Source organism: Pristiophorus japonicus, chromosome 15 (assembly GCF_044704955.1).
Source record: "Pristiophorus japonicus isolate sPriJap1 chromosome 15, sPriJap1.hap1, whole genome shotgun sequence".
Lineage (NCBI taxonomy): Eukaryota > Metazoa > Chordata > Chondrichthyes > Pristiophoridae > Pristiophorus > Pristiophorus japonicus.
Window position 1 is genome coordinate 55,201,693 of NC_091991.1, and position 25,523 is coordinate 55,227,215.

At 42.6% G+C, this 25,523-nt stretch overlaps 1 protein-coding gene across 4 annotated transcripts in view; it reads right to left on the reverse strand.

Moving 5' to 3' along the window:
* The window catches only part of LOC139280770 (tubby-related protein 3-like), a 161,277-nt gene that overhangs the window by 94,603 nt on the left and 41,151 nt on the right, over positions 1-25,523 (reverse strand). For all 4 annotated transcript variants that reach the window (XM_070900455.1, XM_070900454.1, XM_070900453.1 and 1 more), the window contains exon 2: positions 16,570-16,621. In XM_070900455.1, coding sequence (XP_070756556.1) covers positions 16,570-16,621 — 52 coding nt within the window. The remainder of the gene's footprint in view (positions 1-16,569; positions 16,622-25,523) is intronic.

A 25,523-nucleotide genomic window follows, 5' to 3' on the forward strand; every position in this document is an offset into this window, starting at 1 on the left:
TCAGTTGTTGGTGAAAACTACTGTTTTCGCTGCACTACCGTTTTTAGGTATAAATTTTGGCCTTTACTTCTGCATTGCGTGAGGATTTGCAGCGCAAACCGCGAATTTCAGCAACTTTAATCCGAGGCCGGTAGCGCTGCGAGAGAGCCCTTGGGAGTGGGAAAAACAAAAAAAAAATTCCATAAAACATTCACAAAACCTTTACCTACTAAATCACTAGAAAATAATTTAAAAATAAAAACTTTAACTTTCCTTTTTTGCAGGTCTTCATACTTACTGCTGCACGATGTACAGCAGGTTTGACCTTGTCAGTATTTTGGGCATGACGGAGAGTGACAAAATTATGAGGGTAACATAATCCACAGCGTTGCACATAGTTTCACATCGGCGCACCTCTCCCCGGCGGTATGTGGAAGCCCCGTCGCAAAAAGGTGACCGAAGATCCCGCTGACCGGGTTTTCGCCACAGAGGGTCAAATCGCGACGAAAAATCAGTCGTAAAGTCGGCAAAATTCGAGCCCTACGAGTTTGCCTTTATCAACACCAACACTTTGGTTGCCCGTGCTTGCAAACATCACACCACCACACCTATGCCATGAAAGTATAGTCTCCAGAGAATACAACCCCTACACCAGAAAAGACATGACAATCCTGGTCGATTTGAGCAACCGACCACAAAGCCGTCTCAAATCAATGCGGCCATTTTGGACCATCATCAAAGACCTTCAGCAACCTTGCTCAGCCTTGATGACCGATAGCAAAATGCTTGGAAGAACTGCGACATACCGAATGGATTCCTTATAGAGGATACCACAAAATAATCGGAAGGATTAAACCTTCCTCACAAACAGTGGACAACCATAAACTGTCTCAGAACTGGTCATGGTAGATTTTGCCACCTTCTGTATAGATGGAAGATTAAAGTATCCCCATCATGCAGCTGCAGAGCTCCTGATCAGACTCTGGAGCAAATCATTGACCACGGCCCTCAGGACATTCGCAGGCAGTCTACAAAATTTCCATGCTGTTACACTGGAAACTTTTACGTGGATATCTGACTTAGATATTGATATTTAATTAGTTTTTTGCTACTACCATACAAAAGCAGCAGCTTCCACCGAGCCAAGGCCAACACCCAATTGTAAATTTATATCGAATTAAAAATATTACATCTGTGCACATATATTGTTGAAGAACTTTTTTTCCATTATAAATTGCTCTGTTCACATTTATAATGCAAAATGCATGTTAACTTGTCACATTGTACTTGCATGAACCAGCCACTGGGTGGAGTTGTATTATGTTAACCCATAAAATGCATTCTGAAAAATTGTCATTGTTTTTAAATTGCTAATGTCCAAAGGAAGGGATTGAACATTATCACTTGACTTTTATAATCTATACCTTGTCATTAATCCTAGAAATCCATTAATTTAATAAAACAATCTCGTTAGCCTGTAATGTCCCATGAGCCTGTTGCACCATTCTACTAGATCACCCCCCCACCCCGCATCAGAGGCAGTCCCTCGGGATCGAGGAAGACTTGCTTCCACTCCTAAAGTGAGTTCTTTGCTGGCTGAACAGTCCAACACGAGAGCGACAGACCCAGTCACAGGTGGGACAGATCTTCGTCGGAGAAAGGGGTGGGTGGGACTGATTTGACGCACGGTCCTTTTGCTGCCTGCGCCTGACCTCTTCACACTAGCAGCGTTGAGACTCGAAGAGCTCAACGCCCTCCCGGATGCATTTTCTCCACTTCGGCCAGGGACTCCCAGGCGTCAGTGATGATGTCGCACTTCATCAGGGAGGCTTTGAGGGTGTCCTTGTAACGTTTCCGCTGTCCACCTTTGGCTCGTAGAGCGATTGCTTAGGGAGTCTCGTGTCTGGCATGCGGACTAAGTGGCCTGCCCAGCGGAGCTGATCGAGTGTGGTCAGTGCTTCAATGCTGGGGATGTTAGCCTGGGCGAGGACACTGATGTTGGTTCATCTGTCCTCCCAGGGGATTTGCAGGATCTTGGCTGATCTGTAACTCAATTCCATCGACTCACCTTTGATCCCCATCACCGGATACCCTTACCTAACAAAAATCTCAGATAGTTCCCAGTTTATGTTTGCACCATATTGGTTAGGGCCCACAAGAAATGTGTGCTAAAAGGAGAAACACACTCACCTTTACCTTGATCCTAGTAGCAAGACACTTTCTTATTTATAGTCTGGCACTTTATATGGTAACTGAGTGACTCTGCTAACGCAGCAAATATCCTCCCTCCATAAAACTTCCACATGCTGTTTTCCTGGAAAGTGGTCTTCACCCCCAAAAAGGGCCACCCTCCTACCATGCACTTTCTGTAGTAGCATCTCTAGCAGTCTGTGGTAACAATCGCCTGTTTCTATTCTGTGTTGGTTAATGTTTGGCAATATTCCCAATGATTTTTTAAAAATTCTGAAGCAGATTGTCTGGTCACAGTGCCTTGTTACCACAGACTGCTAGGATAAAGAATGTTACAGCATAGAAACAGGCAATTTGCCGCCCTGAGGTTGATCTCTGGTGTCTTTGGTCCCCGCTGCGCCTTCAAGGCCATTGGGGTACACCAACATTTATACCCCTTCCGTAACACCCCTACTTTTGGTCACAGAATATTATGTAACCACAGCACCATGTACTATTCTCTTTTTTGAAAAATGGTAGAAACCGGTTGTGTCTGGTTCTGTAAATACAGACAGTCGGCTTCATCCCTCATTTCTTCAAGATTTCTCTGTTCAGTACTTTTCATTAGGCCACAGCTGAAGCCCATCTTCTGGGACAGCACTTCATTTGTCTGACTTTAGTCCTTTCACTATCAAAGTCTAAGTTAAGCATTCTAGTTATCTATAGCTAACTTTCTTTCTGTTAATTATGTTAGCTCTTTTAGTATTAAAATCATGAGTTATAAGCTGATCAATTTTTCATTTTTTACTTTAGCTTGTATTATGGTTAATTATAAATCAGTTGCCTGGGTAACTGATTTCTTACCTTATATAACCTGTGTCAGCAGAAACCTGTGCTGAAAGCTGAGTGCATCACTTACTTCAATTACCCAAAATTATCAGCCATTTTCTGTCAATTTATGTTGGCCATTTTAATACCATAGCTCCTAAAACTTACAAAGATTATAATGCAGGGTAAAATGAATACTTAGACTGGGTTCATTACGGACAACCAGTATGGATTTGTCAAAGGCAAATTGTACCTGCAAAGTAGAGTTCTTTGAGGAAATAACAAAACACATTGATTGAGAAATAACATAAGAACATAAGAAATAGGAGCAGTAGGCGGCCATTTGGCCCCTCAAGCCTGCTCTGCCATTCAGTAAGATCATGGCTGATCTTATATTGTGTACTGATAAAGGAAACACAATGGATGTTTTGTTTATGGATTTTCAATGGGTATTTGATAGTGTTGCACAGATGTTTGCTGATAAAATCAAGTTAAGTATTAAGGGACTGTGGCAGCATAGATTAAAGGATTGAAAAAGTGATTCATGGATAATTTTTGGGTTAGAGGAATGTGCCCCCAAAGGTTAGTGTTAGGACCACACTCTCACTATGTACACTAATAATAAATCAAAATTTGCAGAATTAAAATTATAGGGTGCATAGTTAACTGTGAAGAAAACAGTAAGCGACTACAGGGAGGACATAGACTAGTCGACTGTGCAGACAGATATCAGAGGATATTTAATGGGGAGAAATATGAAGCAATAATTGCAGAAGAAAAAAAATTAAGAGGAAACATACACCAAATGGCAAAACTAAAAGACTGGGCGAGGGTAACTAACTTTGGACAGTAGTGTAAAAAATGGGCAATATCGAACTAGCCACCCATTATGCACCAGGTCTGATCTTCCTTTTATTGAGGTCAATGGAAGGAAAGATCGGGCAGAGTATACAATAGGTGGCCGATTCTATATTGCTCATTTTACACCATTACCCATAGTTAAAATTACCACCTAAAAACTAGACAAATTTCAGGATTAAAGTACAAAAATATTAAATTAAGAGTAAATCAAGTTGTTAAAAAAGCACTAGAAATAGTTATATAAATAGGCCATAGAGTACAAAAGCAAGAGGTTTTCACTAAACATATACAAATCATTGATTAGGCCACAGTTAGCACATTGGGAGTAATTTTCAACTGCCTGGCTGGCAACCTGGCAGAATTCACTGGAACGGAAAGCAGGTTCTACAATGGGTGAACAATCTGCTCTGCCAGGTTCCCCCCAGATGTCTAGTTTTAGACACCCTGCTTTAGAAAGAATGACATGCATAAATGGATTAAAAAACTTATTCATTCTCAGAAGCTTTCAAGATAAAAATTGTGTGCTCATAAACTATTACTTTGAATGTTTTGCCTGGGGCTTCCATTGTTCCTGCCCCTTTACAGGTAGCAGCACCCAGACTTCCTCTGTGCACAAGAGTACTCCCAAGCGTGCCTGCTTCATTACAACGATCCCCAACAGGAGGTGAAGGCATTCAAAAGGTCACCGTAGCACATTGCAATTGCAGTACTCTGTACTAATTGCTCCCAGACAACACCAGGGGAGGAAGATCGGCTACATTGGCTCTAACATCACTTATTATTCCTCCCTTTCTCTCCTGAAACTTTAATCGGCAATATTTAATTGGCAGCTTGGCCACAACTGCAGCCACATTTCAGTTACTGTTATGTTGTGATTTTCTATTTCGACGAGTCTAGCTCCCCAATTTTGTTTATTATACTTTGTGCATTAATATACACATTTTAGTTTATGGATTCCCTTAGTTTGCCAATTTCTCCTTTCTTTGCCTTCTCCCATCATAATTTTTTTTTTTACTATCTTATCCTACTTAACATCTTTCAACCTTTCTAGCTTCTTATTCCTAATACATATAAAGCTTACTTACCCTTCCTCGCTGCTGATTGTACTCTCTTGGGGCTAATTTTCCCTGAAGTATTTTTTTGAAGAGGTTTTTTTGGGGGCCGAAGTACGCCAAAAAAAAAGTTTTGTAAGTTTCCCCGTTGGATCTCTTAATTTTGGCATGGCCTAACCCACGTGTGCGTGTACTCAGAATGGAACCGGGCAGCCTGCCTTCCTGTGTATGTGAACCAGGGACCAAGAATTGGCGGTGTTGGAGGTAAGTTGCTGCTATGTGTTTTTCAATTCTTTCAGTGTGTCCAGGCATCTGCTGCGCCACTTTCCTTACCTGCGCCGATTTCCTTAACTCCAGAGGTGGTTTTTCAGGACAGGCCACATACGCTGGCCTACTCAGAACTGGAGTAACTCTCAGCTGGCCAAACTTCCCTAAATGGCCAGAAGTAGCGTAGATGGCTGGTTACGCCCCCTTTGGCTGAAAAAAAAACTGACTTCAAAAATTCGTAACTAACTGAGTTACGCTGGTGCAAATTGATTGCGGCAACTGGGGATTTTTAAGTTAGACCAGAAAAAGCAGCCTGCTCCAAAAAAAACGGCGCAAATAATGGGGAAAATTGAGCCCTTGCTTTTCCACTTCCTGCACTATGTAAATTTAAATCCACTCACTCAGATATCATTAACCTCCCCATCAGAGGGATGGTCCCAACTCTTTTCAGATGCGGACCACCCCGTCGCACAGCTCACCCTGCTCCAGAACTAGTGTTAATGCCCCAGAAATCTGAACTTTTCCATCTTACACTGTAATTCCAAAATTGCTCTTATGCATGTCTGTGGAATGCTAATTTCCCACATACAACAGAGAGGTAAAGGGGGCAGAGGCCAGTTATGTTGTGTCTCCACCCCCATTTCATTGCCCCAGAATTCCTGGGACTTTCATCAAGGCCAACAGGTTAGTGACCTTATTTGCAGGACGAATTGGATTCTGCTGCCTGGAAACCTTGACAGGTTTGCAGCTGCACTCCCATTTCTGACCTCAAATCCTGGTGCAAGGCCCTACCAGGTCAGGTTGCTGGTCTGGCCCACCATATTTGATGCAACTAAGCCTGGACAAGCAGAGGTCACTTCGAGTGCACTGCATATTTCCAGCAATTTTGGGACCCATATTTCAAGTAGGCACTTACCTTACTACTTTTCCAATGACCAGCAATCTTTTGACTCTCCTTCCCCAGCCCCACATTTCTCATGTAGTGGCAATTTTTGGAGAGATAAATCAATGGAAGTGCAGATAATTGCAGTACAACTATGAACACAATTTATACATTAAATACCTTGCAAAGGCAATTTAACAGCAAAAGTCAGAGGCATTAGTGCTTAATTAGTGCTAAATGTTCCCTTTCCTTGCTTTCTTTAACAAAAACTATCCCCCCGCCACCCCCCCTTTATTTTTAGTGTGTTTCTCTCTGTTTTCCGTGGCAGCTGGTAATCATTCTAGCATTCACACCCTATCTAGATGCACCTTTTGTTTCCTAACCTGTGCTATTACCATCTCAATTCGGCCCATCATCCCCTTTGTCTCTTATTTCTCCTGCCTTCCACCCTATCACAGTCCTTCCCTTTTGTTCTTTCCTCCCCTCCCCCTTTCAGGGCCTCAGCACTTCCTTAAGAATCCGTTACATTTCGAACTATTGCCAGTTCTGACAAAGGGTCAGCGACCTGAAACGTTAACTCTGTTTCTCTCTCCACAGATGCTGCCTGACCCACTGAGATTTCCAGCATTTTCTGTTTTTATTTCAGATTCCAACATCCGCAGTATTTTGTTTGTGTGTTGTAGTGCTAAATGTAGTTTGTTTAATTTTTAAAATATTTAGCAGAGAATTCTTTAAAAAGTGAGATGTTTGACAACATCTGACACATAGCACCCAATTACTTGCAAGTCCTTCCTTCCATGCTCAATTTCTCTGCTTCCAAGTGCTCGAGTTTTTCTATATTTTTGATACCACTATCATTAAAAATATGTAGCTTAATCAATTGTGATAATGGAGATCGAAAATCTACGAGTAAGGTTTACTGTTTTCTATGACAATTTTTTTAATATATAAAACCAGCCACCTACGCACAAGCAAGCAGAGGGTTTCCTTGGCAACAGGACACCACATTCATGATATTTAGTCATGCAGTTGCTGAACTGCAAGTTCCCATGGATACTTCAGAAGAGTCAGTGTACATCTATCTCTTAAAATGGAGGGTCATCAATGCAAGCTCCATATTTACTTCCCCATCACAGCATTGAAGGGGGGGGGGGGAGAAGATTGTCTCTATTTCGCTATTTTTAGTCTTGGTGACCTGTTCTTGTTCTTTTATTTGAAATTACACTCTTGATGTAGAGTGTTGAGTGATGCCATTCCATCTTCCAAGACTCCTCCTAGAATTTTAAGTGCTCATTATGAGCTCTGCAGATTAATCAAAATCAAGTTATACATTCTTGCCAATGGTATAAACACCATTTGTCACCAGAAAAAAAAACCCGAGAGAGACATCTAATACTGTTTTTTGGGTATTGGCGCCAAAATAGCAACCGAGGATCCAACTGAAAATGAATAAATGATATATTCATTAACCAATTGTTTGCTGAGGTGCAGGGTCCAAACTCCGCTGCAGACAGTCCTGGTTAGCGAAGACCAGAGCTCCAGCTCTGAATTCTGGGTTTATGTTCAGCGGGCATATACAGATCCGCTGGGTGTGGGTCCCCCTCACTCACCATATGGGGTTGCGGGAGCCCATAAAAATCCTACTGGCATATAGGACTACGTACGACTGGTAGGTAGATGGTTACAGCCATGGATGTGGAAGGAGTGTTCATGTCACAGCCTGTCAGATTGTTCATCAGCCTGTTAATTCTTCCACTCCTTCATATTATTCTCCAAAGGAAGAGCGTGAAAATGCAACAGCTAGGAGCCAGTTTAATGAATCCCATCAGCTTAAAATAAATAGTCTTGGTGGATGCACTGGTGCTCTAATAATAGTATTTGGTACTCTTCTGCTCCAGTAAGGCATCTTTGTTTTGTGATTCAACTAACTTTATGAAATATTAACCTCCCTTGGTCCCACTGGACATATGGAGCTTGACATGGTCTCTTCATCCTTCATTGACTCACAATAGTTAGTCCATACCAAACAAGCCTCCCTCCACTAGTTGTGCCAGCTACAAATAGCAAACATGCACAATTCACCATGATAGAGCTCTTGTATTGATTTCAAAGGTTTCATTCCTCACATCGGCAGCTTTTCCCTTTATGATTCTGATAATGATACAGTGCATTGTATTAAGTGACCGAACCTTCAGAAGCACCTTTGATTTGCACGCACATCGCTACAAGGAACTTTGTTTAGAAACAAAGTAGAATTTAGGATGGCCGAATTAGGGCTGCTAACATTAGCGCTGCAGGCATCCCTGGTATACTGTGATAGAATTTTTCAGGTACCGCTGCAATTTTACAGTGAGCCATTGTGACAGAATAAAACTTTCCAGTGAAACTGATCTGTAATTACCAGCTTTGGGACTAACTGCAGATGATCTGTACAGACCAGATGTCTCTTGATACAAGTTTGTCTAAAATAATTGAAATGATAATGTCTTGCCAACTGCTTCCCTCATAAAATCAGCAAGGTAACAACTTTTTACACCAACATCCTAATTTTGTGTTTCTATCTATTTAGTTTTAAAAGTGCAGTTTAAATAGCAAGCACTGATGAGACCATCACTGTGACAGACAGTGCTAAGGAAATGAAATAATGGATACAGATCAAATGATGAGATTGAAGTACAATGGAAGCTATCTGTTAATTAAAAATCATCTCCCTCAGTAAAGCTCGGTTAATTACTTCATCTATACTCATGATCTCTGCTCTCTTACATTGTCAACCTCATAACTGCTCCAAGCCAATTCTCCCAGTGATGTCACCAACATTCACTGTTCGAACTTGGAAACTTGCAACAAAAATAGACAAAGTAGAATTTCAGTCTTAAAAAATCTCTCGCATCTCCCAGGGTCATTTCACATATATGAATGTTCAAAATGCATATCACAGTAGTTTAATTTTTAAGAAGGTATTAATGGTGAAAGTCATTTAAATACTGTCTGCTTAATCATTAGGTGGATGTAATAAACTGCCAGTCACTCGATAACATTGGCTTTTTTGGACAAATTCATTGCATTTAGGCTTGCTTTGCTACATTATTTTCAGTTTTCTTGCAATTGATAAAACACCATTTTTATATGAACAAGGACCAAATGAACCAGTCACTTCAATTGAACTAAAGGAACAATTTTCAAAATGTAATCTAAAATAAAACAAAAAAAACTTCAATTTTCACCCAGTCAGTCTGAACCAAATGCTGTATGAAAACCTCTCAATGGTCTCCGTGTGCTAGTGGAAGAGTTAATGCTTTACATAAAGTTGAAAAAATTAAATGGAATAGCTTACCTTTTCAAGGGACATCTTTCGTCAGAACAATGCAGTAGTGACAAGCAAGCTAAACACCACTGTGCAGTGAGATTAATAAATTCACTTAAACTGCTGCTGCAAGAATTGTTGTTTCTATACATTTAGCATCACAGGCTAAGAGAGCAAGGTTATTATCCCCCCCTCGCCAACTCCACTGACCGCCATCGGGTAGAAAAGCAGTCACATAGCCCAATGCTGCCAAACACAGGCTTGTCTCCCTCCAATCTAGCCACATCAGCTACAGTCCTGAGCAGGGAAGGTTGCAAGCTGGAACATTCCATTTGAAATCAGAAGGGGTAGCTCTAACTACACATAGCCCACTCCATTCACTTTCACATAGCATCATGGCTCTGCTTTCAAAACCACACATAAAATTAAGTCAAGTTGTTTTCCAAGTATGAGCATTTGTTATACAATATTTAAGCAAAATAAAGTGATATTTCTGAGTTGTGAAAGAAACATACATTTTTTTGTTAAATGCTCGCTCATCAGGGATCTTGCTGGGCCCTGATCCATCCAATCATTAAACCATGTGGCTCTCAAAATTGAGCTAGATTCAAGTAATATAAACGAATGGGATCTCTATTGTGGTGGATTTTGTCAACTTAAACATTTCCAGCTAACAAAGAAATGCTGTAAATCCATTTAAATTTATGGAGTTCAAGAATATCAAAATGTGTCTCTTTTTAAACTGAAACTACGGCATCTCCTGTGACAGTACTCATCACGAGTTGATGGATTTGCTGTTTTAGGCTGTTATGCCACATACTTTACAATTATTGTAATAGCCTGCATTGTGGCTCATGGAAACTCTTTTTGGAGTTCACCTGCAAAACATAAAACATTAAACGGTGCCACCCGACCTGGGTGACACTCCAGACATTTACAAGGCCCTTTTTTTTTTCTCCCCCTTTTTTTTGTTTTTTTTTGTGTTTTTCTTTTTTTGTTTTTTTTTGGGCACTAAAATCACAATTTTCCCCGGTGCCCCCTATAAAAGGGAAGGGGAACACTAAAAGCACCGGCAATTAAAACAAATTAAACTTAAAAACGTAAAATCAAATTAAAATTTGGTTGCCGGGCGTGATGATGCACTCCAGTCCCTCCGGTGCCCACCTCTCGCGGAAGGCCGCGAGCGTACCGGTGGACACCGCGTGCTCCATCTCCAAGGACACCTTGGACCGGATGTAAGAGCGGAAGAGAGGCAGGCAGTCAGGTTGAACGACCCCCTCGACCGCCCGCTGCCTGGACCGGCTGATGGCACCCTTGGCCGTGCCCAGGAGCAGTCCTACGAGGAGGCCTTCGGACCTACCCGCTCCCCTCCGCACAGGGTGCCCAAAGATCAGGAGAGTGGGACTGAAGTGCAGCCAGAATTTCAGGAGCAGCCCCTTCAAATAATGGAACAGGGGCTGCAACCTCGTGCACTCAATAAAAACATGGAACACGGACTCCTCCAGACCGCAGAAATTGCAGGCGGCCTGGGAGTCCGTGAACCGGCTTAAAAATTTGTTGCACGGCACTGCTCCGTGCACCACCCTCCAGGCCAAGTCCCCGATGAATAGTGGGAGGACCCCTGCGTAGAGTGCCCTCCATCGGGGACCCCCGCCTCCTCCGGACGGCAAGATGGTACGCCATGGCGTGTCCGGACGGCCGGCGAGGATGGCAAAGTTGAGGGTGTGCAGGAGCAGCCCGTACAGGAAACCCCTCCGCGCGGAACTGAAAGGCACGGAGGGGATTTCCCCGAGGCGGCTCAAGTTGTGAGGCGCCGGCCCCCGAGGGAGGTTCCGGGGTTTGGCGCCGATGAGGAATTCCGTCCGGACGGGGGTCAGTTCGGACGGGATCTCCCCACGTGCTTGAGCCTCCTCGATGCACCTAACGGAGTCAGGGCCCAGAGCTGTTTTTAGCGACTCGATGGCATCGGCCACGTGGCGGACGTTGGCAGAGTTTAGGCGCCGCTCATGGAGGAAGGAAGAAACAAATTGCACCTGTTTCTCGTTCTTTCCTAATCGCCAACTCTTTGTCTCCATTGTGCCTGTTTTCCACTCCTCCTCTCTCTTTCTCTGTATGGCTCTCATACACTTTGAATCATAGAATGATACAGCATAGAAGGATGCCATTCGGCCCATCAAGCCTGTGCTAGCTCTTTCCAATTAGTCCCACTCCACTGTTCGATCCTCATAGCCCTGTAAATGCAGTGGTATTTATCCAATTCCCTTTTGACAGTTACTTTTGATACTGCTTCCACTACCCTTTCAGGCAGTGCGTTCCAGATCACAACTTGCTGTGTAAAAAAAAAAAATGTCCTCATGTCGCCTCTGTTTCTTTTGCCAAGCAACTTAAATCTGTACCTTCTGGTTACTGACCCTTCTGCCCCTGGAAACAGTTTCTTCTGATTTACTCGATCAAAATCATTCATGATTTTGAACACCTGCATCAAATCTCCCCTTAACCTTTTCTGCTCTAAGGAGAACAACCCCAGCTTCTCCAGTCAATCCACATATGCTTTTTAAATGTATTTATTTATTGATTGATTTAATTTAAAACAGCCTTCTCAATTTTTCCTGCCACCTTCAAAGGTTTGTGTGTATACATGCCCAGGTTTCTCTGGTCCTGCACCCCCTATAACATTGCACCATTTAGTTTTTATTGCCTCTCATTCTCCCTATCAATGTGAATCACTTCACACTTCTCTGCATTAAATTTCATCGGACGTGTGTCTGCCCATATCACCAGTCTATGTCCACCTGAAGTCTGCTACTATCCTCATTGTTTACTGCATTTCAGAGTGTCGTGTTATCTGCAAACTTTTAAATTAAGCCCTGTACCCAAGTCCAAGAAAATTAATATACATCAAAAAGAGCAGTCCCAATACCAAACCCTGGGAAATACCACTGTATACTTCATTCCAGTCTGAAAGACAACCGTTCACAACTACTACTCTCTGCTTTCTGTCACTTAGCCAATTTTGCAACCTTGCAGCCACTGTCCCTTTAATCCCTTGGGCATTAATTTTGCTTACATGTCTATTATGTGGTACTTTGTCAAACTCCTTTTGGAAGTCCATATACATAACATCAACCTCACTACCCTCAACAGCCCTCTCTGTTAGCTTCAAAAGAACTCGACCAAGTTAGTCAAACGTGATTTGCTTTTAACAAATCCATGCTAACTTTCATTTATTGGTCCATAATTTTCCAAGTGTCAATTCATTTTGTCCCGGATTACTGTCTCAAAGTTTCCCCACCATCGATGTTAGGCTGACTGGCCTGTAATTTCCAGGTTTATCCATCTCCCCTTTTGTGAACAAAGGTGCAACATTTGCAATCCTTCAGTCCTCTGACACCAGTCCCATATCCATGGAGGACTGGAAGATTGTGGCCAGCGCCTTCACAATTTCCATCATCACTTCCCTCAGTAACCCAAGATGTACCCCATCTGGACTGGGTGATTTTTATTTTACTTTGAGTACTGCCAACCTTTTAAATACCTCCTCTATCTATTTTTATCCTATCCAATATCACTACTACCTCCTCTTTTACTGCTACATTGGCAGCATCCTCTTCTCTAGGTGAAGACTGGTGCAATCCTCTTCTCTAGGTGAAGACTGGTGCAAAGGTACTCATTTAGTACCTTAGCCATGCATTCTGCCTCCACAAGATGATCCCCTTTTTGGACCCTAATCGGCCTCACCCTTCCTTTGACAACCCTTTTGTATTTATATGTTTATAAAAGCCTTTTGAGTTCTCCTTTTATGTAAGCCACTACTCATACTCTCTTTTTGCCTCTCTTATTTCCCTTTTTAGATCTGTAGTCAGCTTGGTTCTCTACTGTATTATGAATCTGACATTTGTCACAAGCCTCCTTTTTCTGTTTCATTCTAATCTCTAATCTCTTGGAGAGCTCTAGCTTTGGATGTCCTTCCTTTCCACTTCATGGAAATGTGTCTACTCTGTACTATCTCCTCTTTGAAGGCCTCCCATTGTTCTATTACTGTTTTGCCTACCAATTTTTGATTCCAATCTACCCGAGCCAGATCCCTGGAAACACATTGCAAGTAAACTCTCTTGTACACATTGCAAGAATTCCTCCCCGTCTTTGCCTTTTACACGATCACTATCCATCCCAATCTATATTGGGATAACCGAAGTTCCTCATTATCACTGCTCTATAATTCTTGCATCTTTCTGCAATTTGCCTTTGTAGTCTCAGTAGTTGTCTCCAAATAATTTTCTTAATATTTATCTTATCTATCCATTGCTATATCTTTGTGCTTTTCTATGTATGAATTTTACACTTGGTCCTTTATTATTATTTGTAAAGCAAACAATGCTCAAGATGATAGACAATATGCATCAGGCTGGAGATGGGTACCAGGGTTAGGCCAGGAGAGGTGATTCGAGAGATAATGGCACATACAAAAAAAAGAAAGTAGGATCGGAGTTGGTGAGCTGAAAGCAGTGGGAGCCTGGGTGGAAGTTGACAACATCCGTTGGAAATGGGCCTCTGACTATTCAACAGGTTGAGGTGAAGCTGGCTGGGGTGTGGGTCTGTCAATACTCTGCTGGTATGGAGGAAGAAAGTCATCTGGGAGCAATTTGAGATGCTCAGGTTTAAGAATCTTCAAGTTAGAGCTTGAGAACTAACAATAAATTTGGGCTACTCGGTGGGCGCTTGAGCAGAGTTTGGTGAGGTCACTAATGGGAAGGAGTTGCTAAACAGAGTGTAGACAGGAATTTGGCAAGAGTGGCAATTAGGTGCAATGGGGAAGAAGGTTCTAAGTAATTTAAATCAAGGGACAACAGCAAAATAGTAAGGGGGCGAGCAGGGCACTAAGTAAACAGAATTTAATTACACAAATATTAAATAATTAATAAATAGGAGTTATGGCAGTACTGAACTGAAGCATCAAAAAACACACACATATATATATATAAAACTATATTATATATATATAGTTATATATCTATCTATAGTTTTATATATATATAGTTATATATCTATCTATAGTTTTATATATATATAGTTATATATCTATCTATAGTTTTATATCTCTATATCTATATCTATATATAGATAGATAGATAGATAGATATAGATAAATAAAATTTAAAAAAATATGTATATTATATACACACACAGTTTAAGTAGGAACTCCAGGACGATTTGTGTGTCCAGGATAACCACATGTGAAGAAAGTCCCTCAGGCAGCACATGCTTGAGGCTTCTGAGCTTGAGGAGCGCTGGAGTCACTGCAGGGTATACGGGATATGAAAATGTCCTGGATCGCATGCTCCAAGAGGTAGTCACCTGGCTGCCAGAGAGCGCTCAGGAGGCTAGTAAGTGGATATCCATCTGGCAAGGTAGGAAGAGGCAGGTAATGCAGGAATCCTCCGGAATTGTGGCACTCTCAAACTGCTTTTCAGTACGGAATACCAACGCGGGTGCAACACCTCAGTTAGTGCAATCTAGAGCATATCCACAGAGCTGGAGGGCAAATGACCGTGCAGGGGGGCACAATGAAGTGTAGGTTATAAGCAATTCGACAGTCAGGAGGATGGACCAGGCGTTTCTGCAACTGCCAACATGAGGTCCACATGGTGTGTTGCCTCCATGGTGCCAGGGTAAAGGACATCACTGAATGGGTGCAGAATATTTTGTGAGAGAAAGGGGGAATAGCCAGAAGTTGTGGCCCCTGTTGGAACCAAAGACATAGGAAGAAAAAGGGTTGAGATCCTACAGACAGAGTTTCAGGAACTAGGGAGTAAGTTAAAGAGCAGGACCTCAAAAGGTAGTAATCTCTGGATTACTCCCAGTGCCATGTGCTAGTGAGCATAGGAACAATAAGAAAAGATAGGTTAACACTTGGCTGGAGAAATGGTGCAGGAGGGAGGGCTTCAGATTCCTGGGGCATTGGGATCAGTTCTGGGACAGGAGGGACCTGAACAAGGCTGCACCCAATGTCCGCAGGGGGAGGTTAACTGGTGCTGTGGGGGAGGGTTTAAACTAATTTGGTAGGGGGAGAGGCAGCAGAATGAAGTACTGGAAAGGAGACAAGCTGCTCAGAGGACTGGGAGAGGCATTAGAATCAAGAGCATTTCATAAATAGGAGGGATCAGACCGAGAGGAAATGCAAGGTAGACTAAGAGGGGTTTGGAGTGCATGTGCGTAAATGCAGAGCTCGACAAATAAGGGTTGCAGTTGCTATATGGGATGATGATGTACTGGCAATAACATAGATCTGGCTCAAACAAGGGGAGGATTGGGAACTTAATATTCAATGGGCCCACCGCAGTTTTAGCGATTCTCTTTTTACAAGTATATTAATAAAAAAACTTTACCTTAAAAAAAGTCATAATTTGCCCTCAGATTTTCTTATCCTGCTCTTAATTTTTGGATTGTCATAATCCCCTTCAGTTTTTCATCTATATTTTTCTTATCGTCCTTATAGAAGCTCTTCAATCTTTTTTTTACCTTTATTTATCATATGGCATCCTGAAATTACTGGTAGCTTCTTTCTTTTTTAATGGAATATATTTACCTGATACCTTCACAATCTTTTTAAAAAACATCCCACTGTTGCTCAAGTCCTGTGTGCCAATTTTTCTTTCCAACACCACCATTTATTTCTAACAATACATGTTTTCACATAATATTAAATAATAAACACATTACACTTCCCTACATTGATGGATTACGTTACTTAACTTAAACAGAAACACTCCTCTGCATTCTAGCCTACAGCCCTCAGCAGAACCTCCACTCCCTGCAGGACTGTCTTTTACATCTGTTAAGAAACAGGTTATCGATGACCTTAGGAGGGGAGAGAAGTAATCAGATGTTTCAATTCACTTGAAATAAATACTTTATCTGTTGAAAGAGCAAGTTTTAGTCAACCAAATATTGGTAGTTTAAAAAAAAAATAATTGTTTTTACTATCATGTGGAAATTTTTAGCCAGGATTTTTCAACTCATTGTGTCAAATTTCTCTGAGTTTCTACCTGAAAACACAATTATAAAAGCCTTCAAAACATATCACAATTTTTTGCACAGCTAATTGAAGGTAACTGAACAATAGAATAGTTACAGCAACAAATGGCTGGGAACAGAGAGTGGACATTTGAACCTCGATGTAAAATAAAATCAATTGGTCAGCAAATGTCTGCTCAGTCTTATACCTGTTTCTCCAGTTTCTGCTGTCGGAGGTTGACATTTTCATCCTCAAGGACACTAAAAGAAAAAGCAGACTTAATTAGTTACTGACCATACAAAATAGGATAGCTTAGTGAGTAACTGCTAATCAAAATGTTTGATAACTCAATTCAGGTCTACTGTAGATAATAGCTTGGGCTCAGTGGCCTCAGTTACACCCATAAGCAATCTGAGCATCTTTGTTTTGTGGAAGTTGACTCACACTGCCTTACATTGACTTGTATGGTTGCGTAACCTGGGATATAACAAATGCATTCCCTCGAGATGTGGACCAGATATTAATGCCGTTTCTACATGTATTTCTTCAATCACTCCAAAAGTGGGCTGAGCAAACACTTGGTGAGACGTGGCTTGATACGAATCATTAAACTGCTCCACTTCACATCAGGTGAACAGAGAACAATAGTTATGTTACATGCAATACTTCCCCATATCAATGGGTCATCTTACTTCTCCTCTGCATTCTCACCTACAGCCCACAGCAGAATTTCCTCTCCTTGCGGCACTGTCTTTTTGGACCCAGCCTTTGCTGGGACCTCTCGCTTCAGAGATGGATTAAAGGGTTTTCCAACACAATGATTGCAGAGTGCTTTTTAATAACCCAGACAAGTGAACAAACGGTGTATTGTTTCGTTTGAGGAAAACAGCCTGCAATAAACAGATTAGCCACCTTTTGTCTCGGCATTTTCATCATAATTGAGAATATACTTTTGCTTAAAAAACAAACTACCAACTCACAGTTTCAAATCATTTCAATAGGACATTGGTCAGAACATCGTGGTACGTGACAGCTTCAGATTAGGGTAAAGTGATGTCTGTGGTTTGAAATAATGGGCCTGAATTTGCATTCGGAGGCTTCCCGTGGCGGATGCTTCTGAACTGCAAATAAGCTCCGAACCTACCTTATGGTCCTGGATCCACGGAGACTCATGCTCTTGGGCCTCTACACGTACGCATGCGTAAAGGCCCATGTATTCCAGGGGCACAGGCGGTTCGCAAGCATCCCTGGGATCACGTGGGCTGGCCCAACCAATCAGAAAGGGGATTCCCATTATGCTTATGAGGATTCCATTTACATATGGAATCCCTATAAGCATAATCGGAATCACCCAAAAAATACGTGTACACAACACTGAAATTAAAAATAAATCACTACATGTTTAAAATACAATTCAATTAAACATTTAAAACAAAAATTTCATTTTTTGAAAAATAAATTTAAACATTTTTCAAGGGGCCAAAATAACCTAAACTTATTTTACAGGTTTTTGAATGTTATGATTTTTTAAAAATTATTTTAATATTTATTTAAACCCTTATGCTGGTAAAAGGCGGCCTCACATCTGCTTTTACCAGGCATAAGAATTTAATGGACATTCGTTGGGTAGTGGTTGGGCAAATAGCCCAACTCTCCACCAGCGAATGTCCATTTATCCAGAAAAAATGTCAAGATTCTTGACAGATTGCAAGTTCTGAGTTTTCGCGCATGTGCATCACATGTGGAAACCCGGAACTTTCAGAGCAATTACGGCCACCTATGCACCGCATACGCGGTCAAAGGTCCCGGATAATCCGGGACAATATTTTCATCAAGCATGATTAGAATGCCACTACAATAAAACGGTGCCTGATGTCAACGTCAGATTGTGTAAAGAATACATGATTTTTTAAAAATGTATTCATGGGATGTGGATGTCGCTGGCAACAACTTGTATTTATCTAGTGCCTTTAACGTAGTAAAACGTCCCAAGGCGCTTCACAGGAGTGTTTTAAGACAAAACAAATAGATTTAACACCGAGCCACATAAGAAGAAATTACAGTACATGACCAAAAGTTTGGTCAAAGAGGTAGATTTTAAGGAGCGTCTTAAAGGAGAAGAGTTAGAGAGGGAGTTCCTGAGTTTAGGGCCCAAACAGATGAAGGCACGGCCACTGATGGTTGAGCAGTTATAATGAGGGATGTTCAAGAGGGCAGAATTTGAGGAGTGCAGATACCTTGTGGTGTTGTGAGGCTGAAAAAGATTATAAAGATAAGGAGGGGCAAGGCCATGGAGGGATTTGTAAACAAGGATGATAATTTTGAAATCGAGACATTGTTTAACCGGGAGCCAATGTAGGTCAGCAAGCACAAGGGTGATGGGTGTCGTGACTTCGTACAAGTTAGGACACGGGCTGCCGAGTTTTGGATGACCTCAAGTTAACGTATTGTAGAATGTGGGAGGTCAGCCAGGAGTGAGTTGGAGTCGTCACGTCTAGAGGTAACAAAGGCATGGATGAGGGTTTCAGCAGCAGAAGAGCTGAGGCTCTTACGGAGCAAACTTACGGAGGTGCAAAAAGGCGGCTTTAGTTATGCCGCGGATACGTGGCCAGAAACTAATTTCAGGGTCAAATATGACGCCTAGGTTGCGAACAGTTTGGTTCAACCTCAGACAGATGCTAGGGAGAGGGATGGAGTCGATGGCTAGGGAATGCAGTTTGTGACCAGGACCAAAGACAATGGCTTCGGTCTTCCCCATATTTCATTGGAGAAAATTTCTATTCATCCAGTACTTGATGTCGGACAAGCGGTCTGACAATTTAGAGAGCGTGGAGGGGTCGAGAGAAGTGGTGGTGAGGTAGAGCTGGGTGTCATCAGTGTACATGTGGAAAATGACGCCATGTTTTCGGATGATGTCACCAAGAGACAGCATGTAGATGAGAAATAGGAGGGGGCCAGGGGACACCAGAGGTAACAATACGGGAGTGGGAAGAGAAGCCATTGCAGGTGATTTTCTGGCTACGATTAGATAGATAAGAATGGAACCAGGTGAGCGCAGTCCCACCAAGCTGGACATGGTGGAGAGGCGTTGGAGGAGGACAGAGTGGTCCTGTGTCAAAGGCTGCAGAGAGGTCGAGAAGGACGAGGAGGGATCGTTTATCTTTGTCACACAGTCATAAAGAATCAAGACCAGCTTTTTATTCCAGATTTACTTAATTAACTGAATTTAAATTCCCCAGCTACTGTGGTGAGACTTGTACTCACAACTCTGGATCATTAATGCTGGCGCCTGGATTACTAGTCCAGTAACATTACCACTATGCCACCGTTCCCTCAAATGATAAATAGGGTCAATTTATGAGAAAATAATTAACAATTGCAAACCCAAATATTTCCTAAGCACAATGAGCTACATGGCAGGATCCCTCCAAAAGGAAATCATATCATGCATGAAGTAAAATTGTTGCAAAAATATATACATTTTTATATGGCCTGACTGGCATGGACTGGAGTGCTCCAACAACTCAGTGCTTGCAAGAGAAGTCAAGTGTCATTTCAAAAGGCATTTAATTTAATAATTTTGACCTGTTACAATGTCTTTCAAAAAAAGGAAGTTTGAAGTTCAGACTGAAATCTCTACAATAAACCAAAATTATACAGCACCTTTACCGTACTAAAATGTCCCAGTATGCTTCACAGGAACGTTATAAAAGAAAATTTGACAGCAGTCACATAAGGAGATATTAGGGCAGATGACCAAAAGCTTTATGTTAGATCTCTTAATTTCCAATGAAATACGAACTCCGATTGTAGTTTTAATGCAACTTTATTCTGGCAGCAGCAAGCTCTTGGCTTTAAGCCAGGCCTTTGTCCTTCTGAGACCACATGGCCAAAATGGCTGTACTTATATCTGGTTCAATTTACAGAAAAGAACTCACCTTCTTTGACCTTACTGGCTCAATTAATAGTCTGTTAACCTTTAATTGGCTCGCTACCCAAGGTCCTAAAATGTGAAGTTGATTGATGACTTAATGCAATGTGGTCTGTGTTTTCTCAAAACTGCAGCCGGGCTGCAGAGCTTGAATTCTCTATCAATCCCCCCTTTGATTCTTTCACAAACTGAATCATAAATCATCAGGTATCACTGGTTAAACATTCTAAAAAATAATTTCATACATGTTAATAGAGTTTCCTTCTAAAATTTGTTGATGTGTTTCGCCACATGTCCAGACTAGTAACTTCCACACAAATTGACACCAACCCGAATTCCATCAAGGCCACAATGGAAGTCTGGTTTTAGTAGGTTGATTAACCTTATTCCAATTTAATCCAAATCAATATCTTAATTCAACCAGTAAACAACCTTCTCTTAAGCATAACATACCTCTGTGCCACGTACAGACGGTCTGCTGGGATCTGCAAGGTGTCTCACATGCGGGACAGCAGCTACAACCGCCTGATTGCAACAACATTTAATCAACATAAACAAACAATATAAAAGTAAAACAATTACAACAAATAGAATTAAACCTTCCACCAATGAAGTTCCTATTGAACCTAGCCATTCAGTGGCTCCGCTCCACAAAGTGAATGATGGGGGTTACTTATATGTGCAACACTCAGTTCTGAGTAGGGCGCAAGTACCTCCCTTTTCAGAATTCCGGGAGCAGTTACTATAATTCCCTTGCTCCCCTACTATTTCCCTTTGGTGCAGAGGGTCAGCTAGTAAGAAGTAGGCAAATGCCTAGAATACCTACAATCAGTAATACAGTAAATTTATACATTTTGGCAAAAAGTAATTGTCCTTATTAGATTTCAGCTTCAGTTACGGGTGCTCGTTTAACGTGTGAAGCGTGGATCCAGGCTTTCTTTCCTTGGACTTTAACAGTTGCCTGGGTGGTCAATAACACTTGATAAGGTCCCTCGCACTTGGCACCCAAAGGTTCTTTATGCAACTTTTTCACATACACCCAGACTCCCGGGATGATGTCGTGTCCTCCTTCGGGTGGATTACCCCAAGCTGCCGATACCTGTCGAGAAACAGACCTAATAGCATTGGTTAGGTTCTGACAATATGATAACAAAGTGTCACTCATTAAGTGAACATCAACTTTCCTTAAAATCGATAGTTCCTGGCAGCGACATGGGTCTTCCTGTTATAATTTCAAATGGGCTTCGACCTGTAGTTCTGTTCGGGGTTGCCCTAATGCTACATAGCACTATTGGTAGTGCCTGGGGCCATGGTGTTCCTTCTTGGTGATATTTGGCAAGCCGTTGTTTGAGTTCGATTCATTCGCTCTACTTGTCCTGATGATTGTGGATGATAAGGACAGTGTAAATCCCACGTAATGTTCAGTAACCTACAGACTTCTTGGCAGACAGCACCTGTGAAGTGTGTTCCCCGATCTGAGTCAATGCTACTCGGGACTCCCCATCGGGGAATGTAATCCTTACACAAGACCTTTGCAGTGTGATTGGCTGTGGCTCTTTTCGTTGGGACAGCTTCTACCCATCTAGAGAATCTGTCGACCATGACAAGAATGTTAGTGTATCCTTGGCATGAAGGAAGAGATATATAATCAACCTGCAGATGCTGGAATGGTCCGACAGGGGCAGGGGGCCTCAGTTGGGGCATTACCGTGATGGGTCCAGAACTATTTTTCTCGCAGACCACACAGCAGTCTGCTACCAGCTGGGCATGTTTTTTAAATCCTCAACCCCACCAGTTTTTCTGGAACTGTGCTGTCATTTGTTATGAGGTTAAGTGTTTTTACGAGTGGATCTGTTGGGCTAAAAAAAGGCATAAGCGCTTGTGGCGCGACTGGCTTGTCGGTAACTCTTTGTCTCCAGACACCATCTTCACATAGCTTAATTCCTGCCTCAATCCATGTCCATTTTTCCTCTCGGGAGCACTCACCTTCTATTGTTTGAAGGTCTCGTCTCAGAGTCCTGAGTGCTTTCAATCTGCATATCTGTGTTGGTTCTTCTGGGGGAACGCCCTGTGAGGCGGCATCTTTAGCTGCCTGGTCGACTCGGGCATTCCCCTGTGCTTCCGTGATATTTTCCTTGGTATGGGCCTTACACTTCAGGATGGACACTTCCAGAGGTAATTGTATGGCCTCTTGTAAGTCTCGGACTTCTTTTCCATTTCGGATAGGTGTCCCAGCAGCAGTGAGGAATCCTCTTTTCTGCCATAACAGACCAAAGTCGTGAGCGACTCCAAAAGCATAACGCGAATCTGTGTAGACATTAACTGTCTGTCCTTCTGCTATTCAACATGCTTCTGACAGGGCCCGTAACTCGGCCTGTTGTGCTGACGTTCCTGAGGGTAAACATCCTTTTGCCACTACCTCATAAGGTTGTAACTGCCCATCCTGCTTTTCTGGTACCATTGTCAACAAAGGAGGAACCATCTGTAAACAGGATGAGTTCTGGGTTGTGCAGAGGCTCCTCTGCTGCAAAGGCAGCTTCTTCTGTTTCTTTTAAAATCTCCACGCAGTCATGCTCTTCACATTCTCCCCCCTCTTGCTCCCTCGATTCTGACATCGGGAGCATAGTTGCGGGATTAACCGGGCTGGCCCAGACGATATGGAGATTAGGAGCTTCCAAAACTGCTGTCCAGCGGGTCCATCTAGTTGCCGTCACCTGAGACATTCTATTCATAGACAGCAAAGCGTGTACGGTGTGAGGACACTTGACCATCAGCTTTTGGTCGAGGACTAGACCCCTAGTGGTCATTACCGCTCGACATATAGCTTCCATGGCCCTTAGGCAACTTCCCCATCTGAGGGCCACCGCATCCAGTTTTGCCGAATAATAGCCAATAGGTCTTGGGGATCCCCATGTTCTTGTGTCAGTATAGCTGTCATGTATCCTTCTTTCTCATGGACAAACAGGGTAAATGGCTGACCACTGTCAGGGATTCCCAGAGCCGGTGCCGAACACAAAGCCTTTTTCAAACTCAGGAAGGCTTCTTGCTGGTTCCTTAGTGAGCGTGATGGCTTCTTTAGAGGCACGTGTCCCCTTTAAGATATCATTCAATGGCTGAGCAAGCTGTGTGAAGGAGTCAATCCAATTTCTGTTAAAGTTACACAATCCCAAAAAAGACCTTAGTTCCTGAATAGTGGTGGGTTTTTTAGCAGCCCGAATGGCTGCAGTTCTATCCTGGGTAAGTTCTCTCTTTCCTTGTGAAATCTTTTGTCCCAGGTGTTCTCTCTTTCCTTGTGAAATCTTTTGCCCCAGGTATACAACCTCTTCTTGGGATATTTGTGCTTTGTCGATGCTGGCTTTATGTCCTTTCAGCTAAAGGTGGTCCAGCAAAGCTCGTAAATCTTGTTCATGTTGTTCTTCCGTGTTTGAAGCTAGCAGGATATCGTCTACATATTGGATGACTGTGGAGGACAGGGGAGATAATTCTCGCAAATGGCTTTGTAAAGCCATGTGGAATACATAGGGCTGTTGTGGAAACCCTGTGGTAACTGGGTCCAAGTATACTGTTGTCCTTGGACCATGAAAGTAAACCACTGTCGAACCTCCGGTGCCAGAGGCACCGACCAAAATCCGTTGGCCATATCTATAATCGAGAAATATTTATGTTCCGGTTTGAGGGCATTAAAAATGGTGGAGGGATCTGCGACCAAAGGAGCTTTTTGATCAATACACTGGTTAGCTTTCCTATAAATCGACAGTCAAACGCCAAGTCTCATTAGATTTCTGTACTGGCCACACGGGGCTATTGGAGGAGCTATGCGTTTTAATAAGTACCCCATGTTTCTCCAATTGCTGAATAACCGGTAAGATTCCCGCGATGGCAGTTGGACTGATGGGATACTGTTTAGTGCATGGAGGCTTGGTCCCGGTAAATGACACAGGCTCCATCTGGAGTAGGCCACAATCGTTCTTATCTTTAGCCCATATTGGGTGTTCCTTCAATTCTTTTTTCTTCAAAGTTCTAATTGACCATGTCACCCGACCATCCTCGAAATGCAACAATGAATCAACTTGGATTAGGACGTCCATTCCCAAAAGGGGTTGATCTACTGGGCCTATCCAGACCGGCGTGGTTAGTTCATGTAGACCCAGCCCTATAAGTACCGGTGTTGTCCTTTTAATTTCCATTTTATGGCCCCCAACTCCATAGGCTGTACGTGCCCTACCATCCAATGGCAAAAAGTGTCCATATTGTCGGGGTAAGCATGTTAATTCCGCCCGTGTCTAAAAGACAGTCCACATCCTTATCGCCCACCCTCAGTTATATATAGCCCATCTTCCCTTTATTGTATTAGTGCGAGGAGTGGGGCCAGGGTGGGCTCTAATTGTTTTTTGCTATCCCAAGTAACTCCTTCTGTTGTTGTATTGTCAGTCGCTTAAATGCTTCTATGAGGTCATTACCTTGTGACAATCCTGGTTTATTGGCTGAATTGTATCCCTGGCTGCGTCATCATACCCGGCCGCGACCTTGCTGTTTTGCCCTGCACGTCTTGGCCCAGTGACCTTCTTTCCCACAATAATGACATTTTCCGGGTAATGTTCCGAATAACTATTTATTGGAATCCTGGAATTTCCATCCCACAGCCTGCAGGGCTTGGACTTTAGCTCCCATATCCCGATCTAATTGGTTACATCAATCCACCAATGCTGCAAAGGTAGTTCCTCTACCTTCCCAGTCCGGTAACACTACCTTAAGCATTTTAGATAGTTCTGGCTTTAGACCTGCCACGAAAGCTGCTTTCAGGGGTCCAAACACTTGTTCATTCATTTCCTCATCCGTATTATTCATACCCGAATGTTCTAGCCACGTGCATCTAAACCGCTAGTCATACTCCAGGACCTCCTCTGTTCCTTTCTGTTGGCAGGCTGCAATTTTTCCCCAGTCTGTTTTAGCTGAACCGAAGGCTTGCAGCCAGTGTTTAATCGCCTCCCACCCTGCGTTTAATTCTTGCTCATCCTGCCCCAAAGCTTCTTCTACCTTGTCGAGCAATTTTCTTCGCTGTGTTTTTGGCACCATTATAGTCAAAATTTGCACTCCGTCCCAGGGATGAAGTTGATATATATTTCTTAAGCGGTCCAATTGGTCCCACGTTTTTACTCCCCCTTTCTTTGGATTGGGCAATTCCTTGGACCATTTATCAATTTTCTCTGGGTCTGCCGGTTCATGAACTA